Source organism: the organism of the source record quoted next, unplaced genomic scaffold, assembly GCF_019419815.1.
Source record: "Pyrus x bretschneideri cultivar Hongxiangsu unplaced genomic scaffold, Pyrus_bretschneideri_v1 Contig10, whole genome shotgun sequence".
Classification (NCBI taxonomy): Eukaryota; Viridiplantae; Streptophyta; class Magnoliopsida; order Rosales; family Rosaceae; genus Pyrus; species Pyrus x bretschneideri.
In genome coordinates, this window is record NW_025999391.1 from 3,528,019 (window position 1) to 3,551,194 (window position 23,176).

General features: G+C 36.3%; 4 protein-coding genes and 1 long non-coding RNA gene across 7 annotated transcripts; 1 reads left to right on the forward strand and 4 right to left on the reverse strand.

Annotated features, from left to right (window-relative positions):
- The first annotated feature begins 1,827 nt into the window (after nucleotides 1-1,827).
- LOC103949499 (disease resistance protein Roq1-like) lies at nucleotides 1,828-18,095 on the forward strand. 2 transcript variants are annotated; one of them, XM_048565886.1, is made up of 6 exons: nucleotides 1,828-2,048; nucleotides 2,149-2,252; nucleotides 14,324-15,009; nucleotides 15,151-16,252; nucleotides 16,541-16,819; nucleotides 16,912-18,095. In XM_048565886.1, the coding sequence occupies exons 3-6, from the start codon at nucleotides 14,360-14,362 to the stop codon at nucleotides 17,176-17,178; spliced, it is 2,298 nt and encodes a 765-aa protein (XP_048421843.1). In that variant the 5' UTR covers nucleotides 1,828-2,048; nucleotides 2,149-2,252; nucleotides 14,324-14,359; the 3' UTR covers nucleotides 17,179-18,095. The 2 variants fall into 2 exon arrangements, with proteins under 2 accessions (XP_048421843.1, XP_048421844.1); XM_048565887.1 differs by having other exon boundaries at nucleotides 2,157-2,252.
- LOC103955241 lies at nucleotides 2,248-7,054 on the reverse strand. Its single transcript, XM_048569267.1, has 3 exons — nucleotides 6,377-7,054; nucleotides 6,102-6,285; nucleotides 2,248-6,006 (listed from the first exon to the last, which is right to left on the reverse strand). Exons 1-3 carry the CDS (start codon nucleotides 7,052-7,054, stop codon nucleotides 2,942-2,944), a joined length of 3,927 nt encoding a protein of 1,308 aa, XP_048425224.1. The 3' UTR covers nucleotides 2,248-2,941.
- On the reverse strand, nucleotides 10,292-11,856 carry LOC125469082. The gene is made up of 3 exons (XR_007251369.1): nucleotides 11,709-11,856; nucleotides 11,414-11,502; nucleotides 10,292-10,386 (listed from the first exon to the last, which is right to left on the reverse strand). It is a non-coding gene; the product is annotated as an uncharacterized LOC125469082 (long non-coding RNA).
- LOC125470340 (ATP-dependent DNA helicase PIF1-like) lies at nucleotides 12,800-13,918 on the reverse strand. The gene is made up of 2 exons (XM_048569273.1): nucleotides 13,270-13,918; nucleotides 12,800-12,813 (listed from the first exon to the last, which is right to left on the reverse strand). Exons 1-2 carry the CDS (start codon nucleotides 13,916-13,918, stop codon nucleotides 12,800-12,802), a joined length of 663 nt encoding a protein of 220 aa, XP_048425230.1.
- Nucleotides 18,096-18,409: 314 nt separating the features above from the next.
- LOC103949491 (EH domain-containing protein 1-like) lies at nucleotides 18,410-20,580 on the reverse strand. Of its 2 annotated transcripts, none has more exons than XM_048565978.1 (2): nucleotides 19,589-20,580; nucleotides 18,410-18,940 (listed from the first exon to the last, which is right to left on the reverse strand). In XM_048565978.1, the coding sequence occupies exons 1-2, from the start codon at nucleotides 19,724-19,726 to the stop codon at nucleotides 18,821-18,823; spliced, it is 258 nt and encodes an 85-aa protein (XP_048421935.1). In that variant the 5' UTR covers nucleotides 19,727-20,580; the 3' UTR covers nucleotides 18,410-18,820. The 2 variants fall into 2 exon arrangements, with proteins under 2 accessions (XP_048421935.1, XP_048421931.1); XM_048565974.1 differs by having other exon boundaries at nucleotides 19,577-20,570.
- Between the last annotated feature and the right edge of the window lie 2,596 nt (nucleotides 20,581-23,176).

The window sequence follows — 23,176 nt, forward strand, 5'->3', positions numbered from 1 at the left end:
TGTCAAAAATAAAATAATTTTGCTATTTTGAAAATCCATTTTTGATGACAAGTTTTGTGTGTCGATAATAAAGTATTTTTGACGTCTATTCTGAAGAAAAAAAAAAGTATTTTCAATGGGACAATTTCCGATACCCATCAAAATGTCTCTTCAGACGACATTTGACCCTCACTAATGACAATTCGTTTTGTAATGGTTTAACGAAAGGTAGGATCAAGGTCAAATAGTTCACAAGCTGCTAGGGTTTGGCACCGTTTGAACATTACTCCGGGGATTCAAAGGTTGAGATCACATATCAGATTAGTAGAAAAGATGAAAAGATGCACATGTTCTGTCCATCATTAACTCAATTGTAAACATTGTTAAATCACCTATTAAAGACTTATAAAAAAAAGAAACATGAAGAACTTTCGATCCCTCTCTCTGTCAATTATCTTTCCCCCTCTCTTTTGTGTCTGTCTTTTTCGCTTCCTTCTCTTAAATCCCTTCAATTCCTTCCCTAATTTCACAAAGTGCCATGGCTGAATCACTGAAACTTCTAAATCACGTGTCGCGCATGTACTCGTGAGAGAGGCCTTTTCCCTTGTATCTTTGACTGGGACCTTTGTCAACCCATTGTCGCGGTTAGTGATGCCGGTGATGAGGGGGATACGGTGTTTCAGTGTCTCGTTAGCAAAGTCGTTAGGGATTAAGGATATTCAATGTGAAGTGGGTTTCGCCTAAAACACAGGAGTTCAAAATGCAGAGTTCAAATTGGAACGGTGAGAGAGAAAGAAGGAGGAGAGGGATGGTTGCGGTGCGATGGTGGTGATCTGGTTTGAAGTTTCATATTTGTTTTTATTTTGGATGATTTTAAATCCGATCCCTATTTATCAACGTTCTTTGATTAAAACCTTGTTGTTTGGTTTTTTTACTGAAATCCTTGAAATTAATGCAATAATATATTTCTACGTAGCTTATTATAATTTTTAAATTAAAAATTAATATTTATAGTTATTTATATTAATAAGATTTTAAATAAATTCATAATTTGTTGAAAATATTAAAAAAAATTATACTTAAATAAAACCTATGATTTGTTATTATTTATATTAATGATATTTTACATACAAAAAATTGATAATTTTATACGATACATTTTAGTACGTACAAAAAGTTAGTACATTTTACAGGAAAAAAGGTGATACATTTTATATATTGGGTACATTTCAAATAAAATAATAACGGGTACATTTTACACAAAAGAGAAGGTATATGACCACCCATCCTTATTTTGTTGTATTTTATATTTTTATAGAACGTTTTTCGAATATTTTTACGTGTCTTTAGTGATCTTTATTTAAAATTCAGAGAGGATCCACACGTTTTCTCCTTTTCTTTTCCGCGTGACCTCTTTCTTTCCTTTCTCTTTCCTTTTTCTTCTCAATTATTAATTTATTTTCTCCCTCGCTCTTCTCAATTATTTTCTGTCTTGATCTCAGAGAGGACCCACACGTTTTCTCCTTTTCTTTTCCGCGTGGCCCCTCTCTTTCCTTTTTCTTCTCAATTATTTTCTGTTTCTTTTCCGCGCGGCCTCTCTCTTTCCTTTTTCTTCTCAATTATTTTCTGTCTCAATCTCTCTCAATTATTTTCCACATCTCTCTTCTTCACACACACTCTCTCTCATCTTCTCCCTCAAACCGATGCTCTCACTTCTCCTCTGCAACCTAAGACAAATCACCAAAGTCGACGAACCAACGTTCAAATTACCACCATTGTACTCCTTTCATCCTTATGAACTCAACCATATAAACGGAATCAAGAACAAGTGAGTTTTGGACATCGAACTCGGAAGCTCCGACTCGGTTCGAAATTTTCCCGACGAATTTCCGGGCGAGTTACAGGGTTTTAGAAGGTTTAGAAGTCACCACACAACTCCCCAAGGTCCCTAGTACAAGTTTGAAGACAAGCTAATGTGAAAAAGCACGAGTTCGATAAATTAAAGTTTGCGCCGTGAGCTTCCAAGCCATTTTCAATCAATTTTCATCCACTTTTTGCAATTTTAAAAGGTATAAACTTGTTCTACTCTTCATAAGCTTCAATTCCATATAAGGTATGTCGAAAATGGTTGAGAAATGAGCAAGATATGAATTTTTGAAAATTTTTCAGTTTTTCAGCGGACAGCAAAGGAGGGCGGTGACGGTGCTGGAGGTTAACCGGAGAAGAAGACTGAATATTCTGTTAAGTTAACGGAATATTCTGACGCGGTTAAGGTGAGCAGATATGGGATAATAAAAGAAACGCGCTTGTTTAATCTCTGACTAGCCTCTCTGCACGCACTAACGTGCGTGCGAGAGGCATTTTTGCATCACGGGCGCTACGCGCTCCTAAAGGTGTATTGTGTTAGTTTTTCCCATTGTAATTGTCAAGATATACTTTAAATGTATTGTGCAAAGAGGAACCTTTTTTTTTATCATGCACGTCCTAAAAAGTTATCATGTTTTTCATTTTTACTTTGTGTAAAGTAATGATTTAAATGTTATTCATGCACTTATCAAACAACATACGATTTTAGATGCAAGTTCCTACCTAAAGCCTATGAACGATAGCAAGTATATGTAAATAAAAAAAAAATAGTAGATGAAAACAGTAAGTACTCGTAGCAAAATACAAAACAATTTAAATGTCAAAATATAAATCCTACATAACAATATGTACATTATTCACAATACTCATAGAGTGTATATGTCACTGTTTTTTTTTTAAAGAAAGTTTACATATTGACATCAATGCTGCAATTTCCACCCATTTGTTCATGATTGATGCTTCAAATTTTCATTGTCAATCTACAAACGATAGTGAGAAAATTTAAAATCAAATAAAAAGAGTTAATTGATAAGTGAGAAATGCATACTGAAAGGTTATCGTTAATAAAGCTGTTACCTATTAGGAATCACCATAATTAGCTGGAATGAAGCAAGACTTCTTTGTATACTACATTTCGTGTAAATACACCTTGTTGGCCTACTATGGAGCCACTTTTTACTAACACGGTTGTGGTTGACTTTGAGACCCCCCTCGATAAAGCCACATATAATTGTCCATGGCTGAAGACATGATCTGGAAGGTAAACGCCTACATGTGGTATTGTCTGACCTTGAGATTTGTTTATAGTGATAGAGAAACTTAGTTTCCCTGGAAATTGCTTTCTTGTAAGTTCAAATGGAAGCCCAGCAGTATCAGTACTTTTGAGAGGGATTCTTGGTAAGAAAACTCTGGATCCGGCAAATTGTCCAGTTAGAATTTCAGCATCAATAAGATTTCGGTAAGAACCACGACACAATAATCTTGTACCATTACACAATCCCAATTGCGGATCAATATTTCTTAAAAGCATGATTGGAGCACCTCTTTTCAGAGTTAACTTGTGCGGAGGCAAACCACCAAGTGAGATTGAATTCAAGAACTCTGGCTGATACAAATTCCTTGCGTCATCCTCAACTGAATCAAATGAATACATTGTCTCTTCTAAACCCGGAAACATATTGATTATCTTTTCATTCAACATATCAACGTCTTCATTTGTAGGAGTTACCACTGCCCTTTCCACCATGTAGGTTGCATCATTTATATGATCCTCTAAGTCAGGGAAGATTTTGGCAATTAATTGATTAATGGAATGCTCACTCTCCCATGGTATCACCATGCATTCAGGTAGTTTTACCATATCATCCATAATAACATCTTCATTCCCATCACCAACACGAAGTAAAAATTCTGAAAATTCACAATCATTTATGGATCTCATGTTTTGTTTGAGTTTTAAAATCTTTACTTGTGACCAAAATGATGCCTTAACAACACTTGCTTGGATTAGTTCGGACTTGGTTCCTTTCCGGATAACAGGAAGAACTTGTCGAAAATCTCCCCCAAATATCATTATCTTCCCCCCAAATGGTAAGTCAATATCTGTTAAGTCTCTGAACGTTCGATCGAGTGCTTCAAATGCATGACGATGCGTCATTGTTGCTTCATCCCAAATAATTGCCTTTGCCTTTTGTATTAGCTTTGCTAAATCAGATTGTTTACCGATCGAACACATCGATGATGCATCGAGACTAAGTGGTATCTTGAATTTAGAATGTGCTGTCCTCCCACCAGGCAATATCGTAGCTGCTATTCCAGATGATGCTGTTGCTAATACTATGTGCCCCAACCTTCTCAAGCTTGCTAACAATGCGCGATATAAGTAAGTTTTTCCAGTTCCACCGGGACCATCCACAAAAAAAGTTGCATTATCCGATCGTTGAACTGCACCCATTATTATGTTAAACGCACTTTTTTGGTCATCATTTAAGCGTTCAATTGCATCAAGATCTTGTTGTGGAATACATATGGATATTTCATCTTCAATACATCCCGTCATTCCTGAACTTGATTCATTTCCTCTTGTCATTTGGGGTAAATCAAACTCGTTTATACTCTTGTTAAATTGAACCAAAAGTATGTTCAACTCACGCAAGAGTATGTTGGTAGCAAGTGTGGGAGTTATGTTAGTCATGGAAACATAATCTTCCATCATAAATGGACAGAACTCATCCCATAACCCTCGAACACCAATTGGTGCACAATATACCAATATGGTGATGAATAATCTTCTTAAAGCCGACGGCATCTGAATTGTGGAGGCCTCTAACAAACATTGTCGAATACTGTCATCTCTTTCTAACAAACCTCGTTGTTCTGCTGCCTGCTTAAATGTTGGATGCAAAACCCCATTAACTGTTCTCAAGTTTGTGAAGGATGTTGGTCCTCTAACATGATTAAGAAGAATCCGAAGGTAAAATTTTTCGCCTTCAGCAGGTGAAACTGCATATATTCGCCCAATAACCTTGTTACGATTCTTTCTTTTAGACCACTTTCTTTGAGCTTGAATCCATCTGTAATGTGATGGTATCTCCATGTATAAATAATGTCGCGCTTCTGCATCCACATGATTAAGTGTAAAAAATTCAGTCAACATTGTCTTTCTTGTACTCTCATCATGTAGAATATTTGTTATGCTTTCATCGGCACGAAACTGAACTTGGTGAATATTAGGAAGATGTATTTGCATTCGCTCAACAGATGGATAAATTCGATTAATAATGAACTTGAATATTTTCCATAATGCCTCTGGTGCGCAAACCCATCTTGCATCCTGAAACTGCTTTATTTCATCGTATTGAGGGTCTGATTGCACTTCAACTGTCACTCTGTCTGGGCCTTTGTAAACATACTTATATAAGTACTTGACACTTTTTATGCTTGCGCAAATTTCGACATTGATGTGACAATCATACCTTAACAGCAACCATGGATTATATGGAATGACCCAACTATTATCAACTATTATGTTTCCTTGTCGATTAAGTGAGACGGGCAATCGATTTCCTCGCCTTTGATAAATTGGATACGAATCATTCCCTTGAACGGTGACTGGTGCAAATGGTTTGGGAAACTTTCTCTTACAACTCCCATTTTTCATACATGAAGATAGAGGATTATGAATCCCACACGGGCCATGAATCATATGCTTTAACACCACATTATAAAGTTGAGGCTCTACATCTTCATTTGGTATTTCAGCTCTAACAATTCGGTCATACTCATCTGGGTTATTGATCTTATCATTTTCATCTAATACAACCAGCATATGCACATGTGGAAGACCACGTTTCTGAAACTCAATAACGTATGCGTAAGCAACAACACTGCCCAATACCCCCTTTTCAATGATGTCTTCTTTTAGTTGCTCAAGTTTTGCACGAAATACTCTAGTGAGTAAGTCAGGGCGATCTTGTGGAGTTTGTCCAGCGAGTAATTCGCTTTTGATTTCTTCCCAACTTGGGTTACATGTCATGGTAATAAAAAGATCTGGCTTTCCGAATCTTTGAACCAAAGTCATTGCGTCTTGATATCGTTGGTACATGTCACGTGGGCTTCCAACAAATGATGATGGTAAAATAATTCTACGCCCGATGCTACCTAATAATATTTTATTTTCAATTAGCTATATATATTGTACACACTTTAAACAAAGTTATATTTCTAAATAACGATGACTGAAACGATATATATACCTGCATTGTGTTGACCTGCATTTAGAGAGTCTTCAAGTCCTTTGTAGAGATCCGCTCTAACAGTGGCTTGATTAGAACGCAACCCTCTAAGTTTTTGTGATTCAATTTTAATGTAGTTATCTACAGCATATTGTTGCAAGAGACGTCCACCTCGAAGCAAAAGTGATGATCCATTATGGCGTATCTACAAAAGCAAATTTCATATATTGCTTTTAATATAGGAATCATCATTCATCTATATATACCGGGAAATAAATTATGTTATCAGTACAAACCTGTAACATATAAGCATAATAGTCGCAACATGTTATTGCTCTTCCACCATCATCACGACTGTTAACATCACATCCATATGTACCGTAAGGCAGCAATAGTGGATATTGTAAGGGATCATAAAATCCAACATAGTCTCGGACGTGAGAAAGTCTTCCACTAATTGTCTCCACCACGATATCCCTTCCATTTGCAATTGTGGCATTATCTCCATCTATTATAATTGCCGCAACTTGTGATGCTGATGGTAGAGTATACTGACGCCGATCTATTGGTTGCTCTTTTAGGATCAACTTGCAATTCGGCAAATCTTGGCGTTGTCCGAGGCTTCGCAATGTATGAACAAAAGGATTATGGTTGTTCAACATATGTTGTATCTTTTCAACCACACGTCTATCTAAAACTTCACTTTCACACATTCGGTTTTCAACTTCATGCTCAGTGTCATATATATAAGCTTGTAAAAATCGCGGTCTGTTCCCTTCATTTGGTAAAAGTCCACCAATCTTATGATATAATGCACCTTGAGCACGAAATGTGTAAATCCCACGACCACCAATATTAATTCTTTCATCCACGTGTACTCCCATTGAAGTGAATGCAAATGCATGATTGTAAGCTCGAATATTTTGCCTGAAGTGTCTACCCTCATTTGTTTGGTCAGAGAAAAGAGCAACCATTTCTGGTGGGGATTGTATTGGGGGTAAAACAATTCTTCCTTTCAAGCAACACATATTCAAAGTTTCTCGAGCAAACAATCGTGCATAGCAGTACGGACATGTGGTTGGAGCAGATAATTGGCAACCTAGGATACCCCGATTCTCATTATAATTTCTAGCACAATTGTGGTTTCTTCTTCCTCTGGTTTGGCGCACATGACAATTGGTTCTATTTGCATGTTCTTCTTCTGATATTTTTACATAAATATCCAACATTCAGTATAAGAATTTTCTTTGTAACTAATCACATATCTATATACAGATAAAATTATATACTAAGCTCACCATTGTGGGGAGGAATTGAGAGCATCCCATAAGATATTTGTGACCTATTTGAATGTGCCAACTGTCCCATATGAGTACGCATTCTAGTAGAAGTTTGGTCATCATGATTTGTGATATCTGACAAAACCCTTGAATTCGCGCTTTCATGCTCAATTTGTTCTAATAAATAGACCACATTATAATACGATTAGTTAAAAATTTTGTCTTTAATATTTAATATATATAGTTGTGAGTCTAATATTTCGTAAGACTACCACTAAAAATAACTACAACATTGAGATCAATATGAAAGTATCGAAGAAAAGAATACAATGAGATTTCAAGTCACTAAATTTTGTTCTTAAAAAATAACCTAATTTTTTAAGTGTGAAACAAATACAAATAAAGAAATTGAAATAAATACCAGGAATTTGTTGTTCTATATTACTGGGGTCGACCTCAACATCATAGTTAGCCAACTGAACCCGTTCTTGTATATTATTGGGACCTACTTGTTGCATAGTTAAAAGAAAAATTAGAAATTAGATTTTTTTTTTTTTTTTGCATTAGCATGAGTTAAAGAAAAAGGAATATGAAATAAATACCAGGAATTTCTTGTTGTATGTTACTGGGGATGTCATAGTATGATCATCATATAGAGTTGGAATTTGTTGTCTTTTTTCTTGTGTTATTAGACGTCGTCGAGCTAGATATCTTTGATGTTCTTCAGGACTCAATGATTGACGCCATTGTCTTGCACGACTTTGGCCACGCTCCATGGAAAAATTTATCTAAAAAATTAAAAAATAAATGAACCTAAATTGAATACAAATTCTGTTACATTCCATAAACACGAAAAAGTCTACGTAGATGCCTATGAACAGAAGAAGAAAAAACATTTATCTACACATCAATTTCGTTTACTATGATAATGGTGTTATCGTTATGCATGCCTTATTGTCATATTGCCATGTTCGTTGAAGAATTTAGCAGCATATATTCCATCCAATTTGCACAAATGTGAGTAATCTCTCATACAATTTTTACTATTTTTCCTTTAAAACAACAACGAAGATAAAATGGGAAAACATAAATGATTAAAAATATCTGAAAATATGACATGTAATTTCATTTCTGAATACATGTTGATAAAATTTAATGTCCTTAAATCAAAATTTTCAGATTCATAAGTTTTCAGTCAAAGTTATAGGACACGCACCAGGTAATAATGAACTTGATTTTAATTATGACAAATTCAAACAGCAATGAATAATTTGGAAATGTGAATGCCTCTAATTGTTTAACGTCAAGGGGTATTACTTAAACATGTATAGGATGCTTCACCTATTTGACGTTAAACAAATGTCCAAGTTGCAGCTGTTTCCCTCTCCTATTAATGGAAGTGATTTACTTAAAAACTTGGAAATGTGAATGCCTCTAATTTATAAATGGACATTATATAATTGTCAAATATTTAAAAGTCAAGCATTTGGTTGGAGCATAATTCGTTTAATTTTTTTTTTTTTTTTTATGATTATAAGGGAGTGGGAATAGATGAAATATGGGATAGAGTTCGATACTGGGTAGCGTTTTGAGCATCAGTTTCAAATGCGAATAGAAAATGGAAATTTATATTCATTTACAAACGTAAAGGTGTAAACATATCAATAGGGTATGTGACGAAACTCTGTGATTGTAAGCATTTATAATGGAGTGTGTGATACTAAGATAGTTTGATTGGGAGTTTTTTAGAAGGCTGGTACATATGACATTGGGAGTTTCGTTACATTCATGCCTCTTCTAGTTATACTCGTGTATCAGTGTTTATTTGCTCCCTATCAGTAACCTTTGGAGTTGAGGATTCTAAAAATGAAAGAAATGAACCTAGAGATGCATCTGAACTTGGATTTGGAACTTAACGCATGTATAAAACAACACAGGTACATATTACAATTTTGAGTCCTCAAAGAAACCAAGTGAAGGCAACAATTCATACACAATTGAAAGATCGGATCCTCACCAATATCTGTCACTGGCTCTCCCTTATCTTTTCATTACCAGGAATACACTTTCCCCACCTTCCCTTTTCTTTGAGGCCTGACGAATAGGTCTGCAAACAAAATTGATGCATAAATCTTCATAATATATTCCAAATGAGATCTAGTTTATGCTTCTATCAATTATTTAGCATGATTCCAAATGGTACTTAGCTTAATTATCGAACTAAGAAGGCACACAGCACACCACTTTATTACAAAATTGGAAAAAAGAGAGTGAAAAATATTCAAGGAATCAATTCCAACTATCTCTGAATCACACAAATCACAGAGCACACCACCAACTAAAATATTGAGCATTCAAGGAATCTGAAGTCATAAATGATTACTAACTTTTTTTTCCACTCAGCCAAATATGTGGTAAACCGCCAAAAAAAAAAAATCCAAAACATAAAAGCTGTACTAAAAAGCTGAAACATGCAAGGAGGGCTTTTGAGATTAGATGAAGAAAAGTTAAGGAAGGCTTTTGAGACCGAAGATGAAGACAACCCAGTAGGATAAAAAAAAGGTATCATGCACATTCATTGTTGATCATCTCATGCTTCTGAAAGTTAACATGCCAACTAAACGTTTCATATTACATTGTGCGATGAATTTTCAGCATAAATTGTGAAGGAAAGGATGTCGATGGAATGAAGACTCTTCTAATTAACTTCTAACCAAAACAGTGGGAGTCTAATTAAGCTGTTGGATGAGGTAAAACATCAGATAGATGTTCTGATAACTATAACTATTTGCATGTATAACATAGGAGGCCATTAAAAAAATGCAAACACATTCCGAAAGTTTTGAAAGTGCCAATGCTAATTAAGGTTAGGGGAATTTTTGGAAATAAGTCGGTGCTAAAAGAAAAAAGCCAACTCTTCTGCTATTCTCACCTTTCGTTTTCTTCAAGGTTCACTGCCAACATGAGCTCTACGGCAAGAATGGACTTTCCCACCTTTCCTTTTCTTCGATCTCCGACGAATAGGTCTGCAACCAATGAGTATGTAAAACCATAACAAAACATGAATTGTATTTGTTTTAATAACTTGAATCAGTTTTATAAAAATTGAAAGAGCCTGAAAAAAGAAAACATGACGACACAGTAAGTTGTAGGATAAAAAAAAGGGGGAGGACTGAGGTGTCAACTGAAATAATTCAGGGGGAGGACTGAGGTGCCAACTGAAACATCAAGTATTGGTACCAAAACACAAAAGAACTTAAAAGTCAAAATATAAAGCCTCCATAACAATATTTACTTTATCACACATCAAGTATTGGTACAGACAATTTATACATTTGAAGTAAATCAGTTAAGTTATTATCATGTTTCCTGCAAAAGATCGTAAGCACCTAACCAACTGCAGCTATATAATACCATGACTTCAATAATAAGGAAACATATTGAGAGGTAATTTTAGACACAACTTCCCCCCATTTGTTCGGAATGCAACCATCTTTTTGTTCATCACCCTTTGTCTAGTATGATAAGGAAGAAAGGATACCAACCAACGCAAAAATTCACAGAAATGTGAAGGTCAAGTCAATCTATCCAAAAACTTAAAAGTAAACTGTGAAATGAAAACATGCAGTTATTCCAATTTTATTTCAAGATGATTAAATTAAAAGAAAGATCAACCCAAAAAAAAACACAAACCAATGTAATTAGACAGATCCTTTAGCAAAAATCAAATCTTGGTAACATCCAAAGGTTCAAAAAACAATTAATCAAATTTGCAGCAATGAGAATGTTCATGAATAAAACCCATTACCAGAAAAAGCCAGCAAATGAAAAATCAAATTTGCGGATATTAATTCATTTCTGATGCAATCAGAAGATTCGAAACACTACAGAAAGCAAATACAATTCAGAAAAAAATTTACAGATACATTTTTAAATTAAAAAGTACCAAACAGAGGTGGAAAGGAAGTGGAAGAACAGAGATGGAGATTGACACAAATTAAAGAAAATCCAAAAATTGCTCTTCAAAAGGGAGAATAATAAAAAATAACTCACGTTTTTTTCCTTTTACTTTTGCTTCTCTTTTCTTCACCGACCTCCTCCTCTGCTTGTTCGTCTTCGAGTTTCAGTCTTGCTGTCTCAATCTACAAAATCCAAAATTGACTACAGTAAACACAAAACCCACCAAGAAATTACCTCTATAAAAAAGACCACAAAAAAACACATTAAGCTCCAAATTCAATCATCAACCCAAAAACTTGAAATCCCTCGAGAACTTGAACAAACCCCCCAAGAACCAAGGAAAATACAAAAAATCTAAGACTGTATCACATAAAAAGAAAATGCTTACCAGATTGTCTTTGAGTGAGTACGTGTTCTGCCTCAATGCAATCTTTGAGAGAGCAAGAGTGATGGAAGCTACTAAGGACACATAAGGAAAGATGGAAAAAAAAAAAAAAGTGTGCAGATGATGGGACCAAATAAAAAAACTGCAATTGGAAAAAATCTTGAATCCAAGGTTGAAATCGAAAGCTAAATGGAAAGGAAAGTTAGGGTTAGAGATTTGTACAAAATGGAAAACTTACTTAAATATGGCGATCGGAAGAGAGAAGGGAAGATGAGCAACAACCAGGAGATTGGGCTCTTGAAAGTGGGCGTCCGGGATCGAAGGTGTGAAGAGGATGGGCTCCAAGACGACGTCCCGAAGTCTGGTTTCGAAAATTGGGCTCTTTTCGAATATTCATCTGTATATAGCGGTGGTATGTGGGCAGTTGTTGTTGAACCTTCAACTAAACTCAGATCATGGGAATCGTTGAACTGCTCTTTGGTTTCGTCTTTGTCGTGGGAATCGTCAAACTGTTCTTTGGTTTCGATCGTGGGAAGTTGGAGTAGGACTAATAACTGAACTGGCAACTGTCTCTTCCTTTTCACTTTCCATTAGGTTTCAAATAGTTAATGTTATTACCTCTTTATCCTTCTTTTGGTACTAAATCCTTGATTTACGCAGAGTCATTAAGTAAGGGTATTTTAGGGATTATCGAATGCTTCACCAAACTGGGACTCTCACTTTATATACACTAGCCTCTCTGCACGCACTAACGTGCGTGCGAGAGGCATTTTTGCATCACGGGCGCTACGCGCTCCTAAAGGTGTATTGTGTTAGTTTTTCCCATTGTAATTGTCAAGATATACTTTAAATGTATTGTGCAAAGAGGAACCTTTTTTTTATCATGCACGTCCTAAAAAGTTATCATGTTTTTCATTTTTACTTTGTGTAAAGTAATGATTTAAATGTTATTCATGCACTTATCAAACAACATACGATTTTAGATGCAAGTTCCTACCTAAAGCCTATGAACGATAGCAAGTATATGTAAATAAAAAAAAAATAGTAGATGAAAACAGTAAGTACTCGTAGCAAAATACAAAACAATTTAAATGTCAAAATATAAATCCTACATAACAATATGTACATTATTCACAATACTCATAGAGTGTATATGTCACTGTTTTTTTTTTAAAGAAAGTTTACATATTGACATCAATGTTGCAATTTCCACCCATTTGTTCATGATTGATGCTTCAAATTTTCATTGTCAATCTACAAACGATAGTGAGAAAATTTAAAATCAAATAAAAAGAGTTAATTGATAAGTGAGAAATGCATACTGAAAGGTTATCGTTAATAAAGCTGTTACCTATTAGGAATCACCATAATTAGCTGGAATGAAGCAAGACTTCTTTGTATACTACATTTCGTGTAAATACACCTTGTTGGCCTACTATGGAGCCACTTTTTACTAACACGGTTGTGGTTGACTTTGAGACCCCCCTCGATAAAGCCACATATAATTGTCCATGGCTGAAGACATGATCTGGAAGGTAAACGCCTACATGTGGTATTGTCTGACCTTGAGATTTGTTTATAGTGATAGAGAAACTTAGTTTCACTGGAAATTGCTTTCTTGTAAGTTCAAATGGAAGCTCAGCAGTATCAGTACTTTTGAGAGGGATTCTTGGTAAGAAAACTCTGGATCCGGCAAATTGTCCAGTTAGAATTTCAGCATCAATAAGATTTCGGTAAGAACCACGACATAATAATCTTGTACCATTACACAATCCCAATTGCGGATCAATATTTCTTAAAAGCATGATTGGAGCACCTCTTTTCAGAGTTAACTTGTGCGGAGGCAAACCACCAAGTGAAATTGAATTCAAGAACTCTGGCTGATACAAATTCCTTGCGTCATCCTCAACTGAATCAAATGAATACATTGTCTCTTCTAAACCCGGAAACATATTGATTATCTTTTCATTCAACATATCAACGTCTTCATTTGTAGGAGTTACCACTGCCCTTTCCACCATGTAGGTTGCATCATTTATATGATCCTCTAAGTCAGGGAAGATTTTGACAATTAATTGATTAATGGAATGCTCACTCTCCCATGGTATCACCATGCATTCAGGTAGTTTTACCAGATCATCCATAATAACATCTTCATTCCTATCACCAACACGAAGTAAAAATTCTGAAAATTCACAATCATTTATGACCATTTACCATTGTCCTCCACTAGCACTAGCATTCTAGCATTCTAGCAAACCTCCTCCATGAGGAGGAAATTCCACCTCTCTCTCTCTCTCTCTCTCTTTCTTTTAGGTCCTCCACTAGGGATACTATAGCCTTTCTTCCGTTTGAATGCAGTTTGTTTCTGCGCTGAAAGCGTGCCCAATTTCGGCTTTATATTTTTTATGTTTATTATTGTTTAATCTCTGATGCCTTTCTTGGAATATGCGTACATTTTATTGAAAGATGCTTTACATAAAATGCTTTTCTTTTAATTAAGCATATTTAATTTTCAATTTTTGTCCTCCATGGAGCCTTTGTAAGTTTGTGCAGACTACAATTTCAATTTTTCTGTAGTAAACTCTAATCTAGTCTCAGCTGCGACTCTAGTTCAGATTCTCTTTCTGCTCTCTGATCCAAGAAATTGAGAGATGGAGTTGATTGCGTTCATTCAAGTTTTCAACATCATCGTCATCGCCATCGCCATCGCCATCGCCATCGGAACTCTGTTCTACATGTGCTGCAGGTTTTTGACATTTTCTTCTTCTTCCTCTTCTGCTGTTGATTCTGCTGTAGCTGATTGTGCTGCTGTTGCTGATGACGAGGATGCTGATATCCCCCCACGTCGACAAAAGTATGATGTGTTTATCAGTTTCAGAGGTGACGACACCCGCATCGGTTTTACCAGCCATCTTCATGCTGCCCTACTTCAGAAGAAAATTGAAACCTACATCGATAACAGACTTCAGAGAGGAGAAGAAATCGGACCTGCCCTTCTAGAAGCAATCGAGAAATCCACCATTTCGGTGATCATTTTCTCACAAAACTATGCTTCTTCCACATGGTGTTTGGATGAGCTTGTGCATATACTCAAATGCAACAACAGAGAAGGCCGGATGGTTATACCCGTATTCTATGACATCAATCCATCTGATTTACGAAAACAACACGGCAGTTATGCAGATGCATTTGCTCAACTTGAAAAACGTTTTGATAACAGTATCACCAAGGTGCGCGAGTGGAGGGATGCTTTGACGACTGCAGCCAGTCTATCTGGGTTTGATCATTCAAACAAATCCGGGTAACCAACTCATTCTTTAACTTGCCGAAAGTTATAAATTTTCTTTAAACGTGTGACAATTTGATTTGAGCTAAGATTTGGTAAAACGTATTTAAGACTAACTATTGCTTTTCTACCTAATCATATACATCTATACGTCAGGACGGAGGCAGATCTAATTCAGAAAGTTGTCAATCATATTTGGACCCAATTGTGTCGTGAATCATCCTACGATTTAAAGGGCTTTGTTGGAATTGAAGGCCACATTAAGAAGATCGAATCGCTATTAAGCATTCATTCACCGGATGGTTGCATCACTGTAGGTATTTGGGGCATGGGTGGTATTGGCAAGACCACCCTTGCTGAAATTGTGTTTCACAGACTCTCTTCTAAATTCGATGCCTCCTGTTTTTTTGGAAATGTTAGGGAGAGAGAACAAAAAGATGGGCTAGAAGAGTTGCAAAAAACACTTGTTAAGGAGATATTAAAGGAAGAAAGTTCATCCATAGGATCAACTTATGTTCGAGAAAGGCTCAGTCGCACAAAGGTCCTCATTGTTCTTGATGATGTGAGTGATTCAATGCAATTGGAATGTTTAGCTGGCGATCATCTTCTGTATGGCACTGGAAGTAGAATCATTATCACAAGTAGAGATAGAGGTACACTTGGGCAAACTGTTGAAGAGGGTAATATCTACGAGGTTGAGGTATTAAAACCAGATGACGCTCTTCAGCTCTTCTGTTCGCGTGCTTTCAAGAATAACAGTACTCGTAGAACAGATTATAAGGAGTCGGCAGAAAATGTTGTGCAATATGCCAGAGGCGTTCCTCTAGCTCTTACAGTTCTGGGGTCATTGTTCTTCAATTGCAAGAGCAAAGAAGACTGGGAAGATGAGTTCAACAAACTGAAACGATATCCCAGTGAAAATATCCAGAAAGTGTTGAGAATAAGTTATGATAGATTGGAAATGAATGAGAAGGAGATATTTCTGGATATAGCATGTTTTTTTAAAGGGTGGTCTATGGATAGGGTAAAACGGACGTTAGATGTTCGTGGATTTTTTGCGACAGCCGGAATTAGAATTCTCATTGATATGTCTCTCATATCAATTGATTCAAAATGGGAAAAGGAAACCATAGAGATGCACGATTTGATGCAAGAAATGGGAAGGACAATTGTTCAGGAACAATGTATTAAAGATCCTTGTAAACGGAATAGGTTGTTCAATAATGAGGATGCCTATCGTGTATTGAAGAGTAACATGGTAAGAGCCAAATGCATTCAATTTTTTTTCTTTTCTTTTCTTTAGGAAAAAAAATTGCAAACTTTAGATGATAACAGAACAAAGTAAAACTAATTTATAAGAAAGAAGTTAGATTGTTAAAAGATGAAGATGAAGTTGATTGAATTTTTATTGTGTTAGGAAGTCTTTGGAATATGAACCAAATATCTTGGATATGTAATAGACTAAGACACTTGTACATCGTTACCATCAGAAATACTTTTTTTCCAAATGTTTATATTCACATTTAAACTTTCTTCTTGTTGTTAGGAAACTCCAAATGTTGAAGCCATATCCCTTAATTGGTATTACATTGCAGTGCGACCATTGAAACGTGCAGACTTCAAAGTGATGTCTAACCTAAGATTGCTGATTGTCTGTGGTGGCTCCACATTGAACGCTTCTCTAGACCTTCCTGATTCTCTTTGTTATCTTGAATGGTGGGTATATCCACTGGAATCTTTGCCGTCAAATTTTTGTCCGGAAAATCTAGTTGAGCTTCATATGCCATTTGGCAAAGCTACTAAGGAGCTTTGGAAAGAAGAGCAGGTATATTATATTATATGCCTATTTTAATTCTTGTATAAATTCAAGTGTAGAAATTATATTAATTCTTTCTATTTCTATTTCATTTGTTGCAGATACTTGTCAACTTACAAGTTATCAATCTGTCGTGCTGTACAAATCTAACTGAAGTTCCAAATCTCTCTGGGAGTCTAAAAATTGTGAACATAAATCTCAATTGTTGTTTTAGTTTGGTTGAAATTCCTTCGTATTTTCAACATCTTGACAAGCTTACTCATCTTGATCTGGGATACTGCATGAGTCTCAAGTATCTTCCAGAGATGCCAGGAAGTATTCAATACTTAGATTTACAAGGCACTGTTATAAAGGAGTTGCCTGAATGAGTTTGGTCTAACGAAAATATTTCTTACTTGAATATAAGTGCTTGCAGAGACCTTGAGAAACTTCCAAGCAACAGTTGTAAGCTGAAAGCCTCTGATAGTTTTAATCTAGATGGCTGCACATCTCTAGGCGAGTTTTCTGAGCTTCCCCGGGATATAACTAAATTATCATTGGTTGGTTGCGGGAGACTCGTGAGTCTACCGAACGACATTTGTAAGTTGAAATATCTCGAGGAACTTGATCTCTCTAGGTGCTCTAAACTTGAAAACTTCCCAGAGATCTTGGAGCCAATGGAACATTTGAAGTTCTTATATTTAAGAGGAATAGCGGTTAAAGAGCTACCATCATCAATCGAGTTTCTCCCTGGTCTCAAAATAATTCAACTAAAAGGTTGCTATAGGCTGTCAAGTATCCCAAAGAGCATTTGTAAGTTGAAATGTCTTGAGGAACTCAACATATCTAGGTGTGGTATACGAAACTTCCCAGAGATCTTGGAGCCAATGGAAAATTTGAAGTCCTTAATTATAAGCAGAACATCGGTTGAGCAGCTATACACATCATCAATTGAATTTCTCCCCGCTCTCGAAAATATTGAGCTAGACGGTTGCAATATGTTTTCATGTATCTCAAAAAGCATGTTGAAATATGTTAAAAGACCTAATGAGTATGAAACAAGTGAAAGTGATTCGGACTTGTAATCCAACAATCTTAAGCATCGTTATCCAATAGAATTAGGAAAGACTTTACGGCAAATTTTGTACTTTGAGAGCTCACTTGTCTGTCCAAGAAATAAGATGACAAATAGGCAAGGCTTTTAGTATTTTAGTATTGTTTATACTTTATACATTATAAAGCGCAAGTTATAGACAAGTGTGTAATATCCTATTTGTTATCTTTTAAAATTTGATTTACAAGTCCAGCAGCATCTTGAAATTTGCTTTTATATCATTAGACATTAATTGATAAGGCAAAGTAAAAATCTCACAACCAAGCGCAATAGTTTGGATATTTGATACTACAAATATACGCGATAGTTTGATGGCTAAACTACAATGAGCAAAAAATATGAATGGCCCGATTGGACTAACACCGGCAAACTCAATGTTCTTGTTTGAACCAAACAAAGATCAGCGCAACAAATTTTGTTAGAGAGGGTAAAAAATTACAGCAAATTAAGGCTGAAAAAAAAAAAAAAAGCATAGCCCCAATTTAATAATACAATCATCAATTTTGTAACAATGATAAAACTATAGGGGTCTTCGCTTCACTAGGACTAGGAACATTCCAAAATTAAGGAGAAAAATTATACGTCACGCTACAAGCTAAAGAAAAAAAAAAGAATGAAGAAAAAGTGAGATGCATACACAAGGAAATGAAATACAAACGATACATTACAAGTTCGATGGCTGAACTGCATTTAACCCGGAAATATTCAATTCTCTCTAGCATCCAAAATTTCTTTCTCCAAGTCTTTGGCATATTTGTTATGATTTGAAACTTATCAGGAAGTAACATGCACACATAACTCTGCTGTTGAAGATGAAAAAATTGGGGAAACATTAGAGTTCTAGTACCTTTTTATCAGCTTCGGTTGCTTGTTTGAACTTGAGTTCAGTGAGTTAACCTCCTCTGTACTCGGTTGATTTACATGACGTTTCTCCAATTCTGGTACTCTGGGTGTCTGCTGATTGGCCTCACTAACTGTAGTATAAAATCTGCCCGACCAAGGAAACCAGTCTGCCTCTGGTCTGCATGTGCCCATGTCTGCCAATTAATATAAGCAACCAATATAAACAGAACAGATGCAAACTTCTGTTACAAAAAGATAATGAGAAAGTGCATTCATATAAGCAATATTTAACATAATACGGAAGTTCCTTCAGCAAAACGAGCATACTGCTTCAAGAACCCATTCGTCGATACGATCATGACCCAAGAACACTTACCCTGTATGCGACAATCCTAATTATTCCATAGTCATCTTATGCTGCAGGTTTTCACTACTACACAATTGTAATGTAATACACAATACTTGGTCATTCCTTGGGTCATATAACACATTTCTAAAGTCTGCTTACCACCTCAGGTCGAACGGCTACACCAGAAAGTAAATTAATGACCTGATAACATAACTCTCTCAATCTCACTAACTATAAATCCTTCATCAATTCCGCATTTATACTAACACGAAATAAAAATCTCAACTTAGATAAGAGAATTAAGACATCCCGAGCTCACATTTACCGCTTCAACTACAATTAGACTGAAAATTCAAAATCAATCTCATTCGGAACACATTTCCACCAGCATCAAATCCCGATCAACCACTATTATTACACAAATATAATACACGTCCAATTATACATAAATCACAAGCATATACATATATATAGAGAGTACCTGCGCAAGGACCTGTTTGGGGAGACCGGAGCCCTGGAAGAAAGCAACGGCTTCATTGCCACTAATCTGGCCATCGCGGTCCAAATCGGCACGTCGGAAATACGCATCGAAGAGATCCAAATTCGCTGATTGGCTCTGCGCCGACGCCATCGCCACCTTCGGATTGCGATTCGCGGAAGATCAGACCATGGAATCAATCGAGAGTGCCGCGTGCTCAGGCTGCCGTACGCTTGAGGAGCGCCGAGAAGAATCAGAAAACCACGAATTCGGAGGACCAAGATTTCGACGCTTAGAACACGACGACGTACAACGGGAATTTGGTTGCCTTTCTTCTCCGATTCGGAGGAAAATCAGAACACGACGGAGATGCCAATAGTTTTAGGTAAAAAAGCGATCGTCGTTAATCGATTTTTTCGTTTCGATTTTTTGTGACAAAAATGGTACTTAGCGGAGGCTGCCGCCGTCGGACTCTACTTCTCCATCGCAATGGAGTCAACAATCTTCTGCTGTGACTGCAGGATCGTGCTGATCCTCTACTTCTCCACCGCCTCTCACCCTCTCTTTAACTCTGCTGCCGCCGTCGGACTTCGGACTTGGTTCTCTGGCCGAGGTGCTTCTTCGCGGCGTGGTGACGCTACCAGAGCTTCTCCATCCTGTGGCGGCACTGCGTGGCGAATTTTGACGGCTCGCCGTACTTGTAGCCGCACTTAACTGCCATGGTCATTGCCACCTCTTCCCACTGGCTCGACTTCAGCTGGCCCCTCCTCATCGCGTACCACTTTTCCTGGTTGGCGGCAGAGGATGGGGCTGCTTAGCGGAGGCTGTGGGCAAGGCGGAAACTGAGGTCGTGGGCGATGGCGGCGGTGGTGTGGACCTTGTGTGGGGACGATTAAAGCTAAGAATTTCAAATTTAGAGTTAGGGTTTGGGGGGAATTGGGTTTTTTTGTTTGAAATGGGCATGGAGATTGTGGGGAGTGTTTGGTTACAGAGAGTAATTTGGTGAGGATGAAAAGGGGAGTGCTTGGTTAATTTGGCGAGGGTGAAGGGTTTGTAAGGTGGGTCTCACATTTTAAAATAAATATACTTAAATGATTTATTATTTAATTTTAATATTTAATTAATTTTTTAATCTAGTTGGACTAAGAAGTGGGCTCTTTCTCAAGTCACGCCTGCATTTAATAGAGAAATTGACAGAAAATTGACGAAGGTCTAACATTGCAACAAATTCGTAAGATAATGTATGACATTGTAATTTTTAAAACATGAGGCATGAGATTGTGAGTCAACCCATAGTTGAGATAGTTTTGTGTAATTAACCCTTTTTGATTCATAGTGGGGAAACAAAAACGTGCACATAGATAAAGGTACAGATTATTGCGAGATTGAGAAGGAAGCTACAATTTAGAAATCAGAGTGATTTGTTAGATATTTGATAAGTTATATTGTCAGACTGTAAACTACAGTTGCACATCGTTCTGTAAATTCGGTTAAAGAGGAAACCTAATTCATAATCTAAACACCCCCATAGATTATATACTGTTATCATGACCAACAAGCAGCTCATGTTCACGACAGTGTTGTGTTGTGTTTAGTCGGTTTCACGTCCTCTTCTTCTTTAATGAGACGATCAATGATTAGTATTATAAAATATGATTATAAACCCTTTAAATAACTCCATTAGTTGGTACAATTAAGGCATTTTGATTGATCCCTTTTGAGCCTTATTTTCGCTATTTAATTAGTCCCTAAAACTTCTTGTATTGCAAGACGTGCATGGAAAGGTCTATTCAATAAAAGATTAGGGATCTTTTAAGTAGTACTAAGTTTCAGAACAAAATCAAGAACCGGCCCTAGTAATTGATGTAATTGGTAAACATCGACAAATAATGTAATGCATTCTTAATTGGAACTACAGCCTTGTTTAGTTTCCATTTTTTTTTTTGTAATTGTATATGTTAGTTTGGCGTATATCACCAACCATTCTGCATTGAAGTGTGCAACTCTATTGTGGGAGCTTCTTTTGTTCTCAGTTGTAGTAAATGTCTTGACCACCCAGATGAATTTCTCGAATTTTATAAAAGTACATGTCAATTTATGTGCTCCTAACTATTTTTTAAATATAAATAGTTGCACCTTTCTTATTTGCAAATGCTAAGAATAGTTGCTTACACACATAGATATTAAATTTGAGCAATATACGAGGTCTCAGGCGAGCTCACAGTGCATAGATTCTTTAAGGGTAATTCGGGATTGGCGACGAAGAGTTTAGGCAAGATGACTAACAAAAGGGGAAATTGGGATGATTGAGTTACAGTGGGTTAATTTGTATATTAAAAAATTTGAGCCACCACTGCAAAGGTAAAATGCACGGTATAGGACGTGCAGGTCCACATGTTTTATTATATGAATTAATGGGCAGAGATGAAGAGTATTGCATTGCATTTATGCATTGTTATCGAGAATGATTTGGTACTTGATTACATGATTTTATAACACGTAATTTAGTATTGTCAATTTTACTGTGGTAAGGTTATGTCCCTATTGAGCTGTTGAAGCTCACCCCTTTATTGTTATGCAGGTTTACTAACTAAACTGTCAAAAGGGTAGACGTGATGAGACGAAATATATGTGAGGCTCGAATTTGTATTTATTTATTTAGCCTTGTAAAGAATTATTGAGTTATTTTAAATAAGAAGAATTTTATTTTCCAACCCGTTTCCGTTTTATTTTATTCATTTAGTTTTTAGTTTGCGTTTTGGACTCGGGATCGAATTTTCCACTTACCTCAGGTCCGGAGCGTGACAGAATGGTATCAGAGCATAGGGATTAGACAACCTTGGATAAAGCTGTGGTGTCGTTCGGATAAGTTGGACTTAAAGAAATTAGAGCCTTGGTAATTGGAACTAAGTATTAATGGAGGTTGATAATTGACTGGTGATATCACTTTGAGTGCATTAGTATGAGAGACTAGTATTATAGTTACGACAGGTAGTGTTAAGGGTTGTTAGAAAGTGACGTATTTCATTTCACTGATTGTTTATTTTGAATTTTATCTTTGTTTTCATCATATGTTAGTTGGAATACAATCAACTAGTCGGAATTCCGAGTCATGATCTCATATTGTTGGGTATTCTTTGTTGCTCAGTGAATTGTTTTGGATTATATGAATGTGGTTATGAACCAGATTCTTTCTCTTAAGGTTGAGTAGATGGCAATGGCTACCAAACTCATGTTTGCTTGGTTTCACAAACGTGATCCCTCTTGGAGAAATGAGAGTTAAGGGTTGTCTGGGATACAAGTGACTCTCTTAAAGTTGAAGTTTGGATTACTAGAGTAATCATTCATTTGATTAAGTTTCGGAAAAGAAATGAATTTAGATGTGACACATTCCTACTCGGATAAAATAAAAGTGATGGTCAAGAGAAATTCTCATTCCTATATAGTTCTGGGCCATCTGAGGAGTAAAATGAAAATTACGAATGGCGTTGGTGAGAATAAGAGAATTAAAATAGTGGCCAAGTAATACGTCACAATTTTGAATGTTGTGAACGATTGAGCTATATGAAGTACCACTTGTAGTTGATGTGTATGTGATACTAG